This window comes from Bactrocera neohumeralis, chromosome 5, assembly GCF_024586455.1.
Source record: "Bactrocera neohumeralis isolate Rockhampton chromosome 5, APGP_CSIRO_Bneo_wtdbg2-racon-allhic-juicebox.fasta_v2, whole genome shotgun sequence".
NCBI lineage: Eukaryota > Metazoa > Arthropoda > Insecta > Diptera > Tephritidae > Bactrocera > Bactrocera neohumeralis.
In genome coordinates this window covers 3,437,860-3,459,138 of record NC_065922.1, presented here as the reverse complement: position 1 = coordinate 3,459,138, position 21,279 = coordinate 3,437,860, and the positions used below count along the sequence as shown (strand labels likewise).

The following is a 21,279-nucleotide window of genomic DNA, read 5'->3' as shown; positions in this document are numbered from 1 at the left end:
ATTGTTCTATTTATAAACTTACTCGAAAGGCATTTAAACCCATATACACACAGGCATATCGTTAATCGTATGAGCGCATTGTATTCCATAAAGGTAGCTGATAAGGCGTTTGCTTGCGAAAATTTATTCCAATTGCTTTGTTAATCACTTAAAATATAAAGTAATTTTATCGCATGAGATTTTGGTCAAGTATTCAAAGAATTTTCGCAATATGCTTAGTTTATAGACTTATCTTAATATATTTAATATAATTACAATATCGCTTTTGAATCAATTTCTAAACTTACATACATATATCTATGAAAGAATGCTTAGCCGTCTTCGATCCGCGAATTTTCTAAGCGTTATGCTTAATCTCTGTTATTTTTTTCCATAAGCGCCAATTTGTTTATTCCATTCGCCGCTCTCCAATATTTTTTAAGATTTCCCAAATAATATTATTTTGGAAAATTGTCATGTTGACCTTTCTTGGGTTTGTTCCCAATTCACACATTCAATTCATTAGAACTTGGCTAACCTTAGGTATCTTTCATTTGTATTACATTTTATCATTTTAATTTTTATCCAATATTTTCCATTAACTCTATCCAATTTTGCCATCCTATTTGATTTATACCAGTTGTTTGTTTGACACGTCATTCGTATTGGCTTTAGCGAATAGAAGAGAGTAATTATGATCATTTCAATAATCTTGACAAACGATGTAGTTACCAAGCCGTTGAATACCTGCATAGATAAACACATACTTATGTTCAAATGTATATATACATATATATGTATAAGTAGAAATGCATATCTCAAATATCATCAATGACTTACAATGATTTGTATCGCTGTCACACTGCTAGCACCTGCACTAATTATTGTGTTTTACTACATTGCAAAATACGTACAAACGAGTGTGAAATTACATATGTATCTCTGTATATATGTATATGTATATATGATGTAAATACTATATGTGTATGTGTGTATACACGCATGTTTATTCTATTAAGCTACTTGAATTATTGGTAAACAGTTGCGCCGCTTAAACTCGCACAAATCACTTAATCCAAGGAAAACCAGGGGAAATCAACGTCAGTCAAGTCAGGGAGATGTCAATGGTTAGCTCGAATTTCACTTTGAATGTGTTATGTATTTGTTTGTGTCATGTGTATATGTACGTATATGTTCTTATTGCTGTGTGTTAATTGAGGAGCAAGCAAAGAAGTAACTAAAAATAATAGCGAAAGCACAACAAAAGCATTTTGAACAAATATTAATTATATAATATGTAATAAAAAAAGAGGTAGGTGTAAAATGTTTCATCGGCTGATACGTAAAACAAAAACTAAATACTAAATACAACCAATTTCTTTCGCAATCGCTAGCATCTAACCACTTGGTGCAATTAGCAGATACATTTATCAATCAACGCTGTTAAAAACAGAATTGTTACCACAAAGTAAATGAAAATATGACACCGATAGCGGCTTTGGCAGCCACAGCCAACACGCATAAGCGATGATGTCAAACTCAATACAAACACATATACATATACATATACATATATGTACGTATAACTGCAGAACAAAAGATGTAAGGATGTCAATAGGCAATATTTCAGAGTTGTGTGGGCGGCATTCCAAGTGTTACATTTTATCCGAATCCGAAGATATTCATTAGCAACTATTGTTGATATTTATTTATGATGCTGCGGATTTTAATACACACACACATGCATACATATTTCTTATGAATACTCGTCTGATGCGTTGATTGGAGTTTTATCGGGCTTAGCAACATAGTCGAGCTTACAACCGAACCGTAATCAATTTAAACATTGTCAGCGTTCACACAGCCGCACGCGGCAGCAACAGCCAGTCATTGGCGATCGTCGATTGAATGTAGTCTCTTGTGGTTACATTGTCATTGAAGAGTCGGCAAATGAAATATTGAAAGTGCAACGGCAGAAGCTTTGGCGGCGATCAGCATTGTCGTCGGTCAGGCGAACCGCATATTTATTTATGTATGTATATATTTATATATATATGTGTATGTGTGATACACACACACATACAAATAATCAGTTTGTTGAGATTGCTATCGTTCTCTATATTATGGCTTTTCAGTTAATTGATGATGCGATCATATTTCCCACAACATTACGAATTCTGTGACGTGCCCCATAAGTTGTAATTCGCTTTCGCAATACATACATACATATTCTTATAAGCAGTTATAAATTGGCGAATTTGATGATAGTAATTCACACTTTGGTCTAATCTTCATCAATTTAGAGATGGAAAACGTTATTTGATGTATGAAGTTGAGGTGGCTTGAACAAAAAAGGGGCGTAATGTCGTATTTATATTCATTATACATATGCAAGTACATATGTATGTCTGTAGTCATATCTATGGCGAAAACGCTTCTACTACTAGAATTTAGCGCGAGTTTGTAGTGACAAATTTAGAATTGTTCTCTTCCTACTTACTTTGTAGACAAAAGTGACTAAAATCATTTTGACTTGTGTTTTTTGGTATAAAATCACAGGATTCTCATTTTATTTTATAAAAATACCTACAATCAATCGATATGTATGTTGAAATTAATTGAAAATCATTTTAAATCAGATTAAACGCTAAGGAAAATGTGGGCTGATCTCGACAATTTTTGGTAAAAATTTGCATTAAGTTTTGTTTCGTTGTTCACACTTCTTCAGTTATTTCTAAGTGGTATTCGTTGTGGTCGGCTGAAATATATTTTTAAACTGTTCTAAGAATGTATCGCAAAAACTTGACGTTTGTTTGAAGGTTATATTTTTATTTCGAATTTTTTCACTCACAGTATTATGTAGTCTTTTCGTTCTAATCAAACTTCAACTTATTTTTTTTTTTTATATTTATGATGAACTTCAATGAATTTATGTCATTTTTCCGCTAGAGATATTATTCCATCGGTGTAAAACTTTTCTGGTTTCTCGGTGAAAAACTGCGACAAGTAATTTTCACAGGCTTCTCTTGAAGCCAACTTTACTCCATTAAGGGAGTTCTGCATTGACCGACATTCCCTCGTATTCCGAGGGTGCAGTTTTTGCCGAGTCATCAAAGATCTGTGTGGTCTAGCGTTGTCCTGATGGAAGACGAATCGCTTTTTGTTGATCAGTTCTGGCCGTTTTTTCCGATTACTTGCTTGAATCTCATCAGTTGTTGGCAGTAAAATGTAGAATCGATCGCTCGACCAGGCGGGAGCAGCTCATAGTGGATGGTTCCTTTCCAATCCCACCAAACACTCAGCATAACCTTTCGCGGTGTCAATCCTGGCTTTGCGATCATTTGTTGAGCTTCCCCACGCTTGGACCATAATCTTTTTCGCACATTAGCTGTTTAGTCGTATTTGATGCGCCTTTCGTCTCCTACAAATATGGCGAATTTCTTCATTATTTTCACTAATTTTTGAACAGCTGTAACTTTTTTTCAACTTCCCCGAATTTAATTTTTTTTTTGCATTTTCTGTTTCCTTATACCCTTAGAATTAATGTAGAAATCCACTTTACCATTGGAAAGTTTCGAAAAAGGCCCAAAAATAATAATACCTCATGATATGTAAAAAAAAAGTTCTATTATAGAATAAAAATTTCTATGGAAAAAAATGTTTAAAAAAAATAGGCCAGATTACTCTACTGACTCCTTAAGATCTTTCCAATTTCATATTGTGAGACACAATGTGATTGGTAGGACTTTAGATATTCGACTGCAACGGCATCCTTGACAAAATACGAAAATACTTTTTCGACTACCCAATACTTTCCCGTCTTGTCTGTAGTGAGAACTAAGCCAAGACTTCGTAGTCATTACAAGTAGAATCTCTGAACGTGCCGCCCAGATCGTATCAGCAGATATAAACTTATGTTTGTATGTGCGATTTGCGCTTCTAACACAAATTCATTGGTAGTCTCGTATTTGCATTCACATTCATTCATCAATTGCACTCCATATATCATTCGATATGTTCAATAACAAACAGTAATTAAAAATGCAACAACAACAACAGCAATAATCAAGTCACAGCTTTCGATTTTACTGTAAGTGGAGAGCAGAAATTCTACTTTGTAAGACAGTAGCAGCAACAAGTGTTCGTACATAGGTATGTATGGTTGTATAGATGCACATATGTACATATGTATGTACATATATATTTATTTTGTAGTCGCATAGTTGACTACTCGGGCAGTCCTAAGCATGAAAGTACCTACATACATATCTACATGTGTATATGTACCGTTCTAGTCGTGTGTGAGTAGCTCGTGTACGCCCTGAAGATATGTGCATAAATTTCATTTGATTCCAATTCCACATGGAACTCGGGGTAGCGACGTAAATAGTGCTGAAAATAAAAATGACTTCATACTTCCTCAAGTCAGAGCGTCACCGGCCCAGTGGACAGCGCCGGTGGCAAAAACAGCAGCAGTCGCCGCAGTCGTAACGGTCAGTTAATCAACCGGCCATGCAAACGACCAGTTAGTCGATGGATAGGAACGCGTTCACCGCCGGTGTTGATGCGGGTGGAGTCTCGGTGCGAGGGTGCCAACTGGCAGGGTGGCACGAGTGGGTATTTACTTAGGCATTCTTACTTGTGGCAAAACAAATGTTATGCAAATTGGAAATCATTAATGTTTCCGATAAATAAATCTAATAACAATTTTACTTAGCCTTTGTTTTATTTTCAAAGTTTATGTAAACCTAATAAAACACTTAAGCAAGCGTTAAGTTGATCGTGAAAATTCACAATGTACGCTCAACATATTGAGCGGCTGCAGTTGGTGGGGGTGGTCTTACCTCTGCTTGAGGACACTTTAAATATTCCAATCAGATTGTTGAAAGAGGTGATCAATTAAAACTGTCAATCTGTTAGAAACGAAGCTATAACTAAGGTTGTATGAACGATTTATTAGATTTCAATATTCCTTATGCACGATTAATTCGTTCCACTTAGTAAGCAATTTTAGATGCAATGCTACAAACGGCAAAAGGGATCTCACTTGAATATCTTAGAATGCCGGTCTGTTGTGATACCTAAACTGTTACACAAAGGTATACTAATCATAAATGCTCTCAGAAATCGAAAAAGCACTTTGAGCCTTTTATCAGCTTGAGCTATCTCTGCTGGTTTGCCGAAAGTATGACTGTCGACTATCTTGCAAAATCTGTAAATGGCGGAGGAAGTGCCTGAATATTTCCATCTCACCTTCCTGTATTTACAGCAAAAGTATTTAATGATCTCCTGGTGGTAATTTGATCTTCTTTATGTTAAACTCTGAAGGATGAAATTAGGATATTAAATATCCTTAATGAAGTATAGTGTTTTATACAATCATTCTATACATACATACATACCAAACATTCAACAAATAGCCTTCTGTATCATTTGCGCCTCCAAGAGAGACCCATTGGACATGCTGGCCGACCATTTGATGGACAGTTCTTGGCCGAAGTAGACACAATAAATTGCCTTGATATGTGATGAAATGCATAACAAATACATACATACATACATACATATAACATACGAGCGTGTTTTTAGCTGCGAGTGGAGCTGGTATGATCAATGGCTATGCAAAATCGAACAAATTGAACAAATCTCACACATCAGGCGAAATCGTGTTCATTTTTAATTTGCTAACTTATTAATTTTATGCTTTGCTAACATTTGTTGTTATAATCTGCCGTTTCTTGTTTAAGGGGTGGTGGCAGGGTGTGGTTGTAGGAGAAATTGATTTCTCAAATAGGTCGTGATTTGAAAATGACACTTTATTCGTATATGGTCGAGTTCTCGTCGGGCGGATACCCGCATACTGGGGCAGGTATCGTAAAATTTCTATTTTGGGATATACCGTAATCGAGAAAATATTTCAAATTACGAAACGGGCGCTATTTCGTTCTGAGCAACATTGTTAATTGAAGGGGTTTTATTCAAAGAATTGCTTGTTAGTGTTTGAATTCTTATGACTGTAATGCATTTAAAACTTATAGCTTAGTAGAGGGACTTTCTTAGAATCTTCTTAAACTATTGGTTTAATAATTTTATTATTTATATGTTATGAAACTACTTCTTTATGAATGTTTACAGATCTTCTTCTTCTTTATTGGCGTAGACCCCACTTACGCGATTATAGCCGAGTTAACAACCGTTTCGTCTTTTCGCTACGTGGCGCCAATTGGATATTCTAAGCGAAACCAGATCCTTTTCCACCTGGTCCTTCCAATGGAGTGGAGGTCTTCCTCTCCCTCTGCTTCCCCCGGCGGGTATTGAGTCGAATGCTTTCCATTCGGACAACATGACCTAGCCAGCGTAGTCGCTGTCTTTTAATTCGCTCCAATATGTCAATGTCGTCATATATCTCATACAGCTCATCGTTCCATCGATTGCGATATTCGCCGTGGCCAACGCGCAAAGGGCCATAAATCTTTCGCAGAACTTTTCTCTCGAAAACTCGCAACGTCGACTCATCAGCTGTTGCCATCGTCCAAGCCTCTGCACCATATAGCAGGACGGGAATTATGATTGACTTGTAGTATTTGGCCTTTGTTCGTCGAGAGAGGACTTTACTTCTCAATTGCCTACTCAGTCTGTAGTAGCACCTGTTGGCAAGAGTTATGCTGCGTTGGATTTCTAGGCTGACATTGTTGGTGGTGTTTACGCTGGTTCCAAGATAGACGAAATTATCTACAACTTCAAAGTTATGACTGTCAACAGTGACGTGAGAGCCAAGTCGCGAGTGCGACGACTGTTTGTTTGATGACAGGAGATATTTCGTCTTGCTCTCGTTCACTGCCAGAGCCATTTGCTTTGCTTCCTTATCCAGTCTGGAGAAAGCAGAACTAACGGCGCCGGTGTTATCAATATCATCTATCCCATCGCGAACGAGTTGTGGTCGATCGTAACGTTGCGAGATAGGCAGCCTGTTTTCTCTCCGCTGCAACACGGCATTCCTCGTCGTACCAGCTGTCCTATTGCATTTTCCGAAAACCAATGGTTTCGGTTGCAGCTGTACGTAAGGAGCTTGAAATGCCGTCCCACAGTTTCCTTATACCGAGTTGTTGACGAGTGCTCTCAGAGAGTAGGAGAGCAAAACGAGTAGAATATTGTTCGGCTATCTGTTGTGATTGCAGCTTCTTGACGTCGAACCTTCCTTGTGTTTGTTGCGAATCTTGGCTACAACAAGATAGTGGTCCAAGTCGATGTTAGGGCCTCGGAGTGCACGCACATCTAAAACACTGGAGACGTGTCTTCCGTTTATCACAACATGATCGATCTGGTTGGTGGTTTTTCGATCCGGAGACAGCCAAGTAGCTTGATGAATCTTCTTATACTGGAATCTAGTACTACAGATAACCATATTTCGGGCCCCGGCGAAGTCGATCAGCCTCAACCCATTTGGGGATGTTTTATTGTGGAGGCTGAATTTACCGACCGTAGTGCCAAAGATACCTTCTTTGCCCGCCCTGGCGTAAAAGTCGGCAAGCACGATTTTGATATCGTGGCGGGGTCAGTTCTCTTAGGTTCGCTCCAAGCGCTCATAGAAGGCATCTTTGGTTACATCGTCCTTCTCTTCCGTCGGGGCGTGGGCGCAGATCAGCGATATGTTGAAAAACTTCGCTTTGATGCGGATTGTGGCTAGACGTTCATCCCCCGGGGGAATGACAGTACTCGGCGACGGAGTCTCTCTCCCACCACGAATCCCACACCAAATTTGCGCTCCTTTATATGGCCACTGTAGTAAATGTCACAAGGACCTACTCGTCTCAGTCCTTGTCCCGTCCATCGCATTTTTTGGACGGCGGTGATGTCAGCCTTCACTCTAACGAGGACATCAACCAGCTGGGCAGCGGCACCTTCCTAATTAAGGGACCGGACATTCCAGGTACATACCCTTAAATCGTAGTCCTTATTTCGTTTGCCATGTTCGTCATCAAAAGGGGGTCTCTCTTCCGAGGCTGTTTATGCTTTTTCATTGGTATATGTTTTTTTACGTGGTGGGTCTCAAACCCAGCGCACAACCCCGTGTAGGGGATGTTTCGCCTTCTCACTTTATCTCGCTTTCAAACGGATGTTCTTGGGCTACCCAGAGGATATTTGGTCAAAGACCAGAAGTCGTGAGCTGCTTGAGCCATATGTAAAATAATCGTTTCTGGCCACTCTCAAGTGAATGGCGATCAGAGAACTTTCCTCACTTGTGTGAACTTCTACACATGACTCCATCGTCCTTACTGTTTACAGATCACGAGTATTTATTTTACTTTTAAGAGGATCGTTAGTTGTTTATAGAAAACGTCTTTAGCCGAAGGCAAATATCGGGAAAGTAATATGGTAAAGACTGGATCCCTCTGATCGCATTAACTTTAAGACCAACTATTAAGGTGTGCTTAATCATAATTTTTAATGTTATTTTAAACTAAGAATACATACTTATATTAGTGGCAAGTGAGAAACCATAGAAAAATTAGCAATAATGAGGTTGAGGTCCAACAATAATTAGTTCCCCGGTTTTCTCATACATCAAAGGTAAGAAGAAAAAACTGAAAGAAGAGAGCAAGAGAAATGCACCAAGCACCAACAAAGTGTCCTTTGCCAAGAACGGCTGCTTATCCATCGCTTCTATCACCATCTTCGCCACCAACACTGCCATCGGCAACAGCATTCACGGCGGCATACAAATATATGTACATATGTATGACACAATAGCGCCAGCACCACTGCCATCACTCGCACCAGCAGCATCTTGAGTATCGTGAAAATCTTCAAAGCCTCTTGCAATTTGCTTCAGTTTTCGCGTCTTCTTGCATTCGCGCCGGGAACTCGGTCCTTTGTGGCAAATTAGTCAATTGACAACATGCAACAGCGTTACGCCACTGCAAGTGGCATTAACTCCATGTCTGTTGGACAGCGACAACGGGTCGGGTACGTGCCACAATTTGCGCATAGTCGGCAATCAGTTGGTGGGTACAACACCCGTATCCGTGCACATAATTGAAGCACCAACAAGCGATGTGTTGCAAAGCCGCATATAAGTCAAAAAGCGAGCATAAGACCAGCAACAATTGTAAATAATATGTATGTATGTATGTATGTATGCACAAAGATAACAGTGGGCGAGGTGCACGCTGCTGTTGCACATTTGTTGGTGGTGTTGCATTGTTGCCACCCGATTAACGCGCACATCGAGTGTGAGTAAGTGAGTGTATGTGTGTGTGTGTGTGTTTGTAGTTATGTTGTTTTTGTAGTTTGCATACTACACTATGTTCTTATTATTATTGCTGTTGCTATTCGCCAGCACGTCGCGACTGTTGCTCTCTGTTGCTCCCCGACTTCTTTCAGCTGCTGTTGCTGTGATCAATTTGTGTTTACATGCAAATTAATTGGTGGTGCAATTAAAAACTGTCGTCGTGGTTTTCGCTGTCGTTGGATTTTGATGGCAAACAGTGGTGCGGATTGAATCCTGATGTACGGACTGACATACACACATGCAAAATTCATGCACACATGTACATTCATACATTCATACACATGTGTGCATGAATTGATGATTGTAAAAGTGGAAATAATGATGTTAGCTATTACAGTGCGTAACTTAATAATGATGTTGTCTAACATAAACAAGACTTGCGTGATTCTTATGAGTGTTTTCGTACACATACAGATATAATGATATCAAAATATGTATGTAAATACGCTTATTAGTGCATTGTACTCATTTAACTAAATTGAATTTATTTCATCAATTTCATAGTAAAGTCATTCTCAAGCAATTCATATAATCATTATTTTATATAATCGTTTTTAAAGTCTTTAAATACATACTCTCCTACTGTCAATATTGTTTTCGTACAATATCTTTATGCCATATTAATGAATATAAAACATAATAAATATCAAAAAGCTCTGGTATCGATCACAGGTAGTTACATTATGTATTCCTATTAATTGAAAAAACATCAAGTCAAGACTCTTTTCACATACAAATTTGCATTAAATTTCATAAACTATAATTTTTATTAAGTATAAATATGTAAAATTTGTGTTAATACAATTACTTTATATTTATATATTCGTTTAAGAGTTTAATTAGAAAATAAATTCGATTTAAAAATCCAGAAAAAATAGTAGCAGTTTGGAAGAAGATACTTTGCAATAATTGAACATTTTTGATCGACGGTTCAAATTTTAATTAGCTTTATTACTAAATTACAATTATAGTTATTTCCGAGTTCGCACTTGGAGTCTTATGATAAAATACATGATTAAAAAGAATATAATCAAAAACAAAAATTAAATCAAAATAAAAATGAAATCAACCAAAGTGTATGAAATGAACATATTAGCAACATGTTGCTGAAGTAGAGGATGTTGACAAACATTTCAATGACGTTTGTTTGAGCTGCGAGGTTGGCTGCGGCAGCGGCGTCAACGTCGGGGTGTGCGCGGACGCACTCTTGGCCATTACAAAATTCCGTGAGTCTATGATTTAACAGAGATCGATTGTGAGAGAGGGAGAGTGTGGGGAGAGAAATGTAACATAAGATTTACAGTATTTTGCAGTTGAGCTCCTACAAGTTGTATTTTTCGTTTGGAAGATGCATTTCGGAATAATTGCAGCACTTTAATGCAACTTTTTATTTTATTTTTAAGTTGAAACTAAATCTGGAAACAAAAAAAATATGTATTTTTGTGAAAAGAACTTACAATAACCTCGATATAATGTTAATATTATTAATTATTATTAATTGAAGCGATAGTTCAGAAATTTTCACATTCAGGAATCTCACTAAAAACCAAAAATGTTTCTCCTTTTTTCGTGAAAGCACATATTAACATTGAGTATTTTAACTTGCTCGTTGGCAACACTGCAATCAGCATTTATTATTGGATCGTTTCTGGTTTCTCATTCGCCACATTTGCTTGTAAATTTGTTGGTTTGCGCGATGACTAAAGCGAACGCGAATGTAAATGAGAGCGTGAGCATAGCCGGCACGAGCGCCAACACTTCGGTTATCTACGGTATTCGTGGCCGTTGGCTTTAGCAACACGATCATATTGTTGTTGACAACCAAGCGCGCTGCAACGGACGTTAGTCGCTGACGACGACGCGTATTTAGTCGACGTCGACGCCACTCTCTGGCATAGGAAGTGGTTGCATTCGACAGTGGCCACTACAAACACAACAACACCAGCAAACGAAATGAATACAGACGTGTTCAAACCCAAGAATTGATTGCAATAACAGCCAAATTAGCTCTTTTGGTTAAGTCGTCGGCAGCTACAGCTCACCGCTTTAAGATAAATGTACAATAGTGAGCCGTGCACGGCGCAGAGCATAGCCGAACACAGCGGCGCGAAAGAGCAGAAATAGCGCAACATCGTGTATCTCACGGTGTCTGTGTTTGTGTATGCCATACCCATTCGTAGTATCTTAATATCTTGCTTGCTTTTGAGCAGAGTGGGCACACACCAACCGATCGACCGCTTTGAGCGACCAAACAGCCAGCCACCAGACAACTAAGTCAAGCAGCAGCGACGGTAATAGCAACTGTAAAGACTAAGTGAATGAAAAAAGTTTTTTCTTTCCATTAGTGCGCGCTCGCTGAGGGGTTTATTTATTCAACGACAGATCCCGTGTGTGGACATTATTTTCCGAAACGTTCGCTAAGGAGCACACGACGAACATAACGCGACTCAGTATCAAATGAAACAAATCGAATCGATGATTACGGTCCGCATATTAAAAGTTATTAAAACGAAAAGTTCCGCGTTGCATTATTTTAATTGAAAGTCATTTGACTTGTCGCAGATTCTTTTGAAATGTTTCGCGAGCTACGCGAATTATTTGCATGCACAACAACAAATGTGAAGTGTAAATTGTTATCACATCGCCGCGTAGCAGTTGTTTGTTGTTAAGTAATAATCGCGTGATTCCAAAAGAGCCTTGAGCTCCGTGGGCTTTGGGAGGAAACTTGTGGGTAAAATACCAAAGTCATAAATAGGGATTGCTAGGCTAGACTAGAGCACAAATATATGGCGCCGGAACAATAGTGCTAGCAATAAAAATCGTCATTTTGCACAACCAATCGCATGCCAGCCAAAAACTGTGCCATCAGGGTGTCAGCCATTCAATCTATGTATCTTTGCTCATAGATAAACGTGTTTTGAAGTAAATTGTTACACCAACGCTTTTCCACCAATTAACTTTTATTTTATTTCGGTTGTATTGCAGCTGAAGTGAATATATCCGATCGAGGAAAACCTCAAGCAGTGACGACAATATACATTGTGTTTAATCAAAGAGAAAATTTAAAAATAAAGTGTGTAAATCAAAAAACTGTGTTAGCGAACGAGCGAGCCAAACAGAAGGAGCAAAATACGAATTTTTACATTACAAACCGCCGAAATAGCGACGGCTAGACGGCCATAATAGAGGCGGCACAATACGCGCAAGATAAACGCTTTATTAAAAATATTAAAATTCAAAAATAGAATTTTCACGCAAACTGCACTATTCAACCGCATCGAACACGGCGAGCACCAGATTTGTTTGTACGTTCATAAACGAGCGACGGCGCCTAAATACACGGTAATCCAAATTGTAGAAATTCATTGATAAACGAACGACGGAAGAAGCTCATAAGCGCCAAGCTAAGGACCGACTGCATAGCCTGAAGAGTACCATCTAAATAAGGTCGAAAGTGTAGAACAAAAAAAATTAAAATAAAAGCGAAGAAGATAACGTAGAAAATTAATAATTTTTGTATTCGGCAAAGGTGTTATCTAATCTAAGCGTTTGCTCGCTTCGCACTACTTACCCACCTACTTACCAAACGGCGCAACAAACAACATCAACAACAAACAATCGCAACCTGCTTGCTATCCGCGCTCGATACGCAACGAAGTGTATTACAGAGTCACAGAGTCGCCCAGCCACTCACTACACACAGTTCACTCGCCGCCGGCGGTCAGTCTGTCAGTCGGTGTCAGAACGCGAGCGCGTTTGTTTGTCAACAGAACAAGTCAGTTGGTTTAGTTTCGCTGTCTGTTGCTTAAATTTGACACAACCAAGTATAACGCAAACGCCAAGAAGCGTGTAGGCTTGCTCATTCTGAGTGCGTCTAATAGCGTGTAATCAACGACAAAATAGTGGAGAAGTAAATTACCGCAACAATACTGTCCGTTTCATAGTCCTAAAATAAGCGAAACAAGTGAAAATATCGTTCTAATATAAAAATAAATTTTGCGTATATTTAAGGGCAATCGATTTTCAAAATAAAAATAATTTTGTGAAGTGCTAAAGTGTTTCGAGCAGAAGTGTTAGTGAAAAGAGAAGAAGTAGAATAAGTGCAATCTCCACAACTGCGAAGTAATATCGGCTGCTGAAAATTGAGTGTGAAATAATAAATTCTTCTGCAAAACCAAGGGGACAAACAATAAAATCGAAGTAGAGTATAAGAAGCTCAGCGAACCACATGAAAATGGCCATCAACAACAGTACAAAAGCGTCGCGAACGACAGCAATCAGCAACACAAGTGCATCCAGTTCATGCCGATCCACGACGTGTGTCAAAAGTTGCGAAACATTGGTCAAAGCAACAGATATGCATAAATCAGGAAGCACAGCAAGCACAACGACAACATCGGCATTAACATCATCTCCAGCATTATCCACAATATCGGCAGCAACAGCGGACGTTACTGGAAAATTAGCGCGACCAACGCCACCGTCAACATCGACAACTGCAACAACAAGAGCAGGGGTCTCTACAACATCACTCAAGCTTCTTTACAAATTCATTATATTTGCCATCTTGATTTGCACAGCGCCGTCGCTGGTTAGCGGCCGACGGCATGCGCCACTCTTGCTGGAAGAATCGGAGGGTACGCGCCGAAATAATAGACCAGTTGGTAAGTGTAACACACCACTTTATTCATATACGAGTACATAATTACATATTCTTAAGTTTATAAAATTATAGGATATACACTAACATTTTTTTAGCGAAAATATTATTATAATCAATCGTAGGAGGAGCACACATTTTAGAAGTAACTTAGCTTATCGAACAACATAACTTATATTATACAAAAAGCGCACACAATCTTCAACTCATGCGCTGTGTTTTACCGAAATCCAGTTGGTTTTCCCCGCAGCCAAAAATCGGAAAGTTTTGTCATTAAGTCAAAACGCCCACAAAACAATCGAGCCTTCAAAGTAAACGAAGGCATACTTTAGTACGACAAACACACACACACATCCATGCATACATCGGTGTGTTTCTACCTGGTCGGCTCAACCTTTCTTTAAACAGTTGCTGGGATTCCCGTGCTCGTCCTTATTCTATGTACTTTGTTGTTGCTTTGAGCATAATTGCGGTATTTCCCACATTTGATGCCACACAGATGCTAGCGCAAGCATTGATTGCACATATTTCGAGCCAAATACCTGCGCACAACACACTATCACGCCCGGACATATGCGCATGTACACAAACAAACACACGTACAATCGTAGACGGGAAGTCCTGAATTTGGACAATAGATGGTTTCATTGAAAAACGGTCACAAAGTTGACCTGTGCCACTGCTAGGTCACAAGAGCGCTCACCATGCGGATATTTGGGAATTCCCTAATGATTGTGCATACGCAGCGGGAAGTCGTACTAACAATGCATTGCCGCTTACCGGAGACGCGAGTACGGGTCTGCTCACGCAGCCATACGGACAGTCATATCTATAGTATGTGCTAGTACACACGCGTATGTTTGTTGTTGTCGGACTTGACAGACAGTTAGTCGTCGGCATGACAGGTTTTCTAATGTTCACCAAGAGCGGTGATTGCTTTTTGTTATTGTTATTGTTTCTGCTTACGATGCAGCGGCTGTGCACAGTTCCACGACGGTGCCGCACGTTCATTAAATGACTTATTAATTTCATTTCCGTAATGTCGATTGTGGCCACGCTGTCTCCAAACTTCCAACTAGAGTGAGCTTGACAAACACATACATGTATACCCGCGTGGATAGGAACCACCAAATGGGCGATTAAACGGGGCTTTAAGTGCGTGTTTGTCACGGCGACGGTGCGCGGCGTGCGATGTGCGGCGTCTCACCACATTTTTATGTTCTTATGCCAATGCACCTTCTGCATTGTGTGTGGTTTGTGCGCGGGCGCTTTGGAGAGTCATTATTTTGTGCCCGATTTTATCGAAGTTCGTATTGGCAGCGGTCAAACGTGTGTGGAGCAAGCACAATATTACCCATTTGCAGTTCTCGTCTTCCTCGTGTTTTTCTTTATTTCTATAACTACTTAATGGTGCCAATTTGTCTACCTACAGACAGTTTTTCACAGGTTTTTCTTCTCCTCACGATTCGTTATTCTTCGTTTTTCTAAACAAAAGAATTCTTTTGTTTCCACATTCCACCAGCACGTATCCGTTTGTATATTAGTAAATATTTATGAACTGGAGATTAGCTCTGCACGTAAGAGGCTTTTCGGACAGACTGACATTTGTTTATAAAAGCGTGAGGTCGTTTGTTCGTTTGTGCGTGTGTAGGAACGCTCGCCTATCTCCAACAAATCTACGGTTTCTGTGAAAATTCATGCTCCGAATAGTCTTTAGATCATTGGATTGCATTCACATAGCTTCGCTATTTGCGCACATTTCCGATTTCAGCCGTTATTCTGCCACACACTCAGAGTGTTGTGGCTAAGCGAAGGAGCCAGGGCGTTGCAGTTCAGGCACATGAAATAAGTGTAAACCTATATACATATGTATGTATGTACATACAAATCAATATATATGTACATACATATACATATGTATATACGATATTGTGCGCAATTAGAACAGCTGTCACTTAATATTTTGTTCTCATTCGGCTAATGCCGAGGAAGTCAATGAAGTGCGCCTTACCTTTTCGTGGGATACCCTGACCACCCACCCGCCGCATCGATTCGAATTGCCATTGGCGGAAAAATGGGTGTTAAATGGAAATTTGTAATCTGCTCGCATTTCAATTATAAATTCATTTCGCAGCTATGATTTCCAAATGAGGCTGCACACTTGGGATGCGTCATCGAATGGCGTCACTAACACGACTTCCATGATTACAATGAATCAAACGAACGGTATCCGCTGTTTAACAATAAATAACACTACCATCGTTAGAAAAATGGGAAAAATAAATGTACTAAATCAGTTTTAAAAGTCTCGTCTGTTTTCGCTGATGGAACAAATATTCATCAAATATGCTGTCGTCTGTTGTACGTTCTCCTACCCTGATGCTGGGTAAATTCGACATGAGAAGAGTATTTCATGTTTTCGCTGTAGGCGAACAGGTTCCACAAACGCAAAGTGATTTCTTCGGGCGTTAACTTCCTTTGTGGGCTAATTCAAAATTTCGTTAACATACATACATACATACATATATGTATGTATATGAATGAATGGATCAATCAATGAAATTGCTCGCCCAAGCAATACACACAGGTATTATAAATAATACATGTGCGTGCGTGTATACCGCTCGACCGACTAACTGCTCGTCCCACTACGCGTTCGCTTTAGTTTGGACAAACCAGATTTAATGAATGAAATGATATAAGACAATAAAACGAAAAACATATACCTAACATATGTATGTAAGTATGTGTGTTTGGGACCGTAATAATATATCAAGCATTAAAGTGCCAAGCTACGGCTACGCACTTTTCGATTTCATTCAATATTTTGGCCGCATTTGCTCCATGTTTCGAACATTTGTTAAGTTGTTGTTGTTGTTATCGCTTTAGTTGTTCGGCTGTTGGTGTTAAATTAATGAATTGATTTTGGACTTTTAGTAGATGTGTTTTTATTGCGACTTTGATTTGTTATTTGGCGGTACGATCCGCCGATCCGTGTCTTACCACGCACTTCGCTCGGCTCATTAATGCAGACCTACATACTATATGTACATATAGACATGCCGTAAATGTGTGCGACGGCGTGTACGAGCATTCATTCATGCAGACGTGCTTTTGAGTGGTCGTGCAGACAGACAGTCGACACCCAAACACACTGCGCCGGAAGGGCAGACAGATAGGCAACAAACCATTATTGGTACGCACATACATACAAACTAACGAAAGGTATAGTATGTATGAATACACATGACTATTTACTTAACTGGCCGATCCGACCGGACGGATGTTTAGACAGGCGACAAGCAGCCGCCATTCAACAATCGTCGGTGGTCGTCCGGCAGGCGGCAATTGCAATTGAGGAGGTGTTAAAATGTGCTTAACTGATTTGCAATATCTGCGGCAGCACCACCAATGGCACATACATACATACATTATTCGACGCTCACATGATTATGCGATTTTCAATATTTCGTTGTCTTTTTGTGCATTGCAATTAAAATTTCGCAAGCAACGCCACTGGTGCAACTGTTCAAACATGGCAGTCGCCGTCGCCGTTGCCGTCATCGTGGGTCTGTTATACTAGTACTCAAACCTGTGCTAAGGCGTGAAGCACGCGTCATCATTAAGAGTTGTTCGCTGTTCACCTATGCCAGACCTGAGACGGCTGATCCAACTGCTTCAGCGTTTAACGCTACGGGCCAACGGACTTGAGGTCGCGATCTCTTGGGCTGATTGCGGCGGAAATTCGGCGACTTTGGCACGCTCGCTTTCAAACGGCAGCATTTGGTCACCACATGATGGTAGGCGGTTTAGTGTCTTATGCATATTTTTATATGTTCACTGATTAATGAGTTTAGCGACCAGACCAGAGGCCACAATTTATTAACTAATGCTTCCTTGTTGCCAATTTTTGGCGTCTCTTTTCCATTTACGAGTACATCTTGGTTTTCCGATTTGCGTTTACGTTGGTTTCCATATGGTTTTGTGCAGTTGCTAAACGTTTTACGCCAGTTTTGCCACAAAGTCTAACAGTTAGTAGCTGTCGCTAGGGTATGGGGGTTCAAGAGCCCAGCGAGCTCCAAGTTGGCGTTTCTCGAGCGGTCGGCCTACCTGTCTTCAAGAGACTTGCTGCCTTCTGCGTCTCGTTTGTCATCTGATGGCTGCTAATGTACATATGTATGCAGACGCGCCTTTCGGCAGTGCGTCGCTACACTTGACTTTCGGTACCGCAGTCAGCCAATTCTTCGTCGTGTACATGGCGACCCATTAGGCCATGCTCCCACATTCGCGCTCCATCTTCAGCCTCCTGTCAGCCCGGTTCCATTGGCCTTTGTTGGTGTATGGTTTTTGTTATTTGTTTAGTGAGCTCAGTTTTTTCTTTCGGCTGCTGCCTCACATGTGTGGGCAGAGGAAACACAAAAGCCCACAAGGTGTCGAATTGCAACAGACTTTGCTGTTTTTCCTTTTTAGCTTAATGCTCGTTTGTGTTTTCGTTGACTATAATTTTTAAATTTTCTCCTCATTTCGTGTTTACCTTTGTAGTTGTTCATTAGCATTGACGAATTTTTTTATATTTTAAATGGTGACATTTTTATTTCGTCACCTCAGAGTTGCATTCTGGTAAAATTATATTACAACCTCATGTTTGCGCCATCTAGAGCTTCTGACACACTTCTAACACTGCTATATAGAGTTGTTTACGAGAAATTAATTTTAAATTTTATAGCTTTATTTCGTAACGTATTTGCTCTTTGGATTATTTGCGTTTTATTACTATCATGGCTCATGACCCAAATTATGCCCTTAATTCTAGCAGGCAAGCCTCCACTCTGTTGGGCTGAAAATCTCCACAGTTTATGCTGATATTTATAAGTATTAACTGCCGTTTCAAGTGAAAGTAGCCACTGTGGCATGTCTTCCCTGTGCAACAGACTCACCGCCATAATGCCATGAAAAATGCATGCCGCTTTACTCCTCTTTTTCTTTTATTAGTTACTCGCGTATTCAACCATCCATCCATTCGTCGCTGCTATTATTCCATGGATGGCGAATACGTTCGCTCGTCTTCCTCTAAAAATGCAGCGATTAGTATGTATGTATGCATGCCGCGCCATAAATTGGCATCCAATTGCCATAAATGCCCCGCAATTCACTACCAATCAGTCGCCCTGCTACCCCGCCGCTTAAACTCCACATTGGCCAGCCAGCTAAGCTGTTGCGACAGACAGCATTGACGGTTGTGCTGGTGCGTTCCACATGTTGCAGTGCTTGTGGTTCAATGACTTGTGCGCTTCTAACTAAGAAAGCTGATTGCCTAACAAACTAACAGGCTCAACTGTGTCGGCTGGTGGCGGCCAGTGGTGGGATGGCATAGTCCGGCTACTGGCTGTATAGTGCATTCATATCTCGTGTGCGTGTGTGACTGTGGCATATTTGCTTTGATTTTCACTTTATTTGCTTTGTTTTTGTTTTTTCATTTGGTATTTTTGCTCACATGCCTACTTGTTGCGCTGTTTGACTAGTACACCTACATACTTACACACGTACATATATACATACATACATATGTACATGTGTGGGCACTTACTTAGTTTCTTAGTTAGTGGGACGTTGGTGGTTAGTGTCATCGGGCGAGCCACCTACATCGTTCGCATTCGCACTCTGTGAATAGGTTGTGCTGCTGGGGAACTGCGGAGGCGCATGCAACAACTGCAACAAAAAGCCATAGCCACATATACACACATACATATATCTATAAAAAATGGGCGGCTCCAAGGGGGGACACGTTATGTGCTTACCACTGGAGTGGCATGTCTATGGTTTAGGATGTGTGCGTGTGTGCGCAAGTGCGAAATATTAATTTTAATGGCCAAGTTAAAGTTAATGTGTGTATATATGGTAAATGCTAATGGTGAAATGTAGAAATTTAAAGTGCCAACTGGCGAGGTGCAAGAGACGAGAAGCGAAAATGCGCACAATTCCAAAGTGGCGAAGGTTCACTTAAGGTACCGCGCCCCTTGCCGGTATTTTATTGTATACATATATTTGTATATATGTGTGTGTATTTGTAAGACGCGGATATTTCCATCTAAGTCTAAGAATCTTTGGCGCGACTACTGATGCACTCGTCGCCACATGTTGTTGCAATTTGCATTGTTTGTGTGGCTGCCGGTTGCGCTTGTCGTGCATGCTGCACTTGTGTATATGCCACATTCTTGTTCTGCATTAATTATCAAAGTGTAGTGATCTTTTTTTAATTTAAATTCCGCCATACACACCCAAAACATGCACACATCTACATACATACATGTACATATTGAAATATAGGACAACAATAACAAAAGTAGAAACGGCGGCAGCTGTGGCAGCAGCATCCACAGCAAATTCGTTGCGGCATTTCATTTGTGCTTCGTCAGAAAATGAAAACTCTTTGATTGCGAACGGTTTGTCAATGTGAATTTGTTTGAGTTTTCAGTATTATTAGCTTAGCGCGGTTCCTTACTGCCTACTTCAACATAACCAAATATACATGCATACATATGTAGGTGTGTGTGTATGGGTGCATGATGCTGCGGCGTTGCTTCGCTTCCCCAAACTGATACGGATCTTACAGACAGTACGGCACATTTAAATGGATTTTGCTGCCGCCGCGGCCACTCGTCACATGTGACTTGTGCCGCACATGTACTGGCTGCGGCCGCATGCGGCATGCCACAAGTAATAAGTAAAAGCCGCAGCTAACAATGATGCATGCACTCTAGTTGTTGTTGCTGAATTTATTAAGCCAAATACACATATACATACATACGTATTTTTGAGGGCGCTAGTGTGTGTGCGCGTGTGTTTGGCAGTCTGTAAATGCAATTTGTGCGCGACAGCAATCATTGCTGATGTTTTGTGCGGCGAAGCTATTTTCGTTTGTAGCGGGGCGGCCACCGTCAAGGGGTGAGCGTACTAAAAGCGATCAGAAAAAAATTAAAAAAAAGTGCAAGAACGAGCGGCGAGACAATGAGTCACAGTTGCCTCGAAGGGAACAACAAAAACAACATGTGTGCCAAACTTTCGACAAAAATGAGTAAAGTGGAGATATACATATTTGTACATACATATGTATGTATGAATTGAAAGGAAGAATATTAATTTTCAAATCGGTTGTACTTAAAGGGGTATACTTAAAGGGGTATATACCTCGTAACTTATAAAGATAGAGAGATGTTCGCCCTGTAATTACAGTAAAATAGGTCCCTTAGAAAGAGCTGCACTTATCTTGAATCGGCAGTCAACACTTCCGCATAGAAAGCAGGTGCCACAAGAAATATTAGCTCAAAAGTTCCCGCTAAATTCAGTG

The 21,279-nt window shown here is 40.0% G+C and overlaps 1 protein-coding gene across 4 annotated transcripts in view; it reads left to right on the top strand.

Annotated features, from left to right (window-relative positions):
• The window catches only part of LOC126760635 (dorsal-ventral patterning protein Sog), a 76,962-nt gene that overhangs the window by 7,559 nt on the left and 48,124 nt on the right, over positions 1-21,279 (top strand). For 2 of the 4 annotated variants that reach the window (XM_050476422.1, XM_050476420.1), the window contains exon 2: positions 12,257-13,935. The exons of 1 other annotated variant lie outside the window; for it this stretch is intronic. In XM_050476422.1, coding sequence (XP_050332379.1) covers positions 13,500-13,935 — 436 coding nt within the window. In that variant the 5' untranslated portion in view covers positions 12,257-13,499. Of the gene's footprint in view, positions 1-12,177; positions 13,936-21,279 lie in introns of all 4 variants that reach the window. One more of the 4 variants, XM_050476421.1, reaches the window with a different exon arrangement.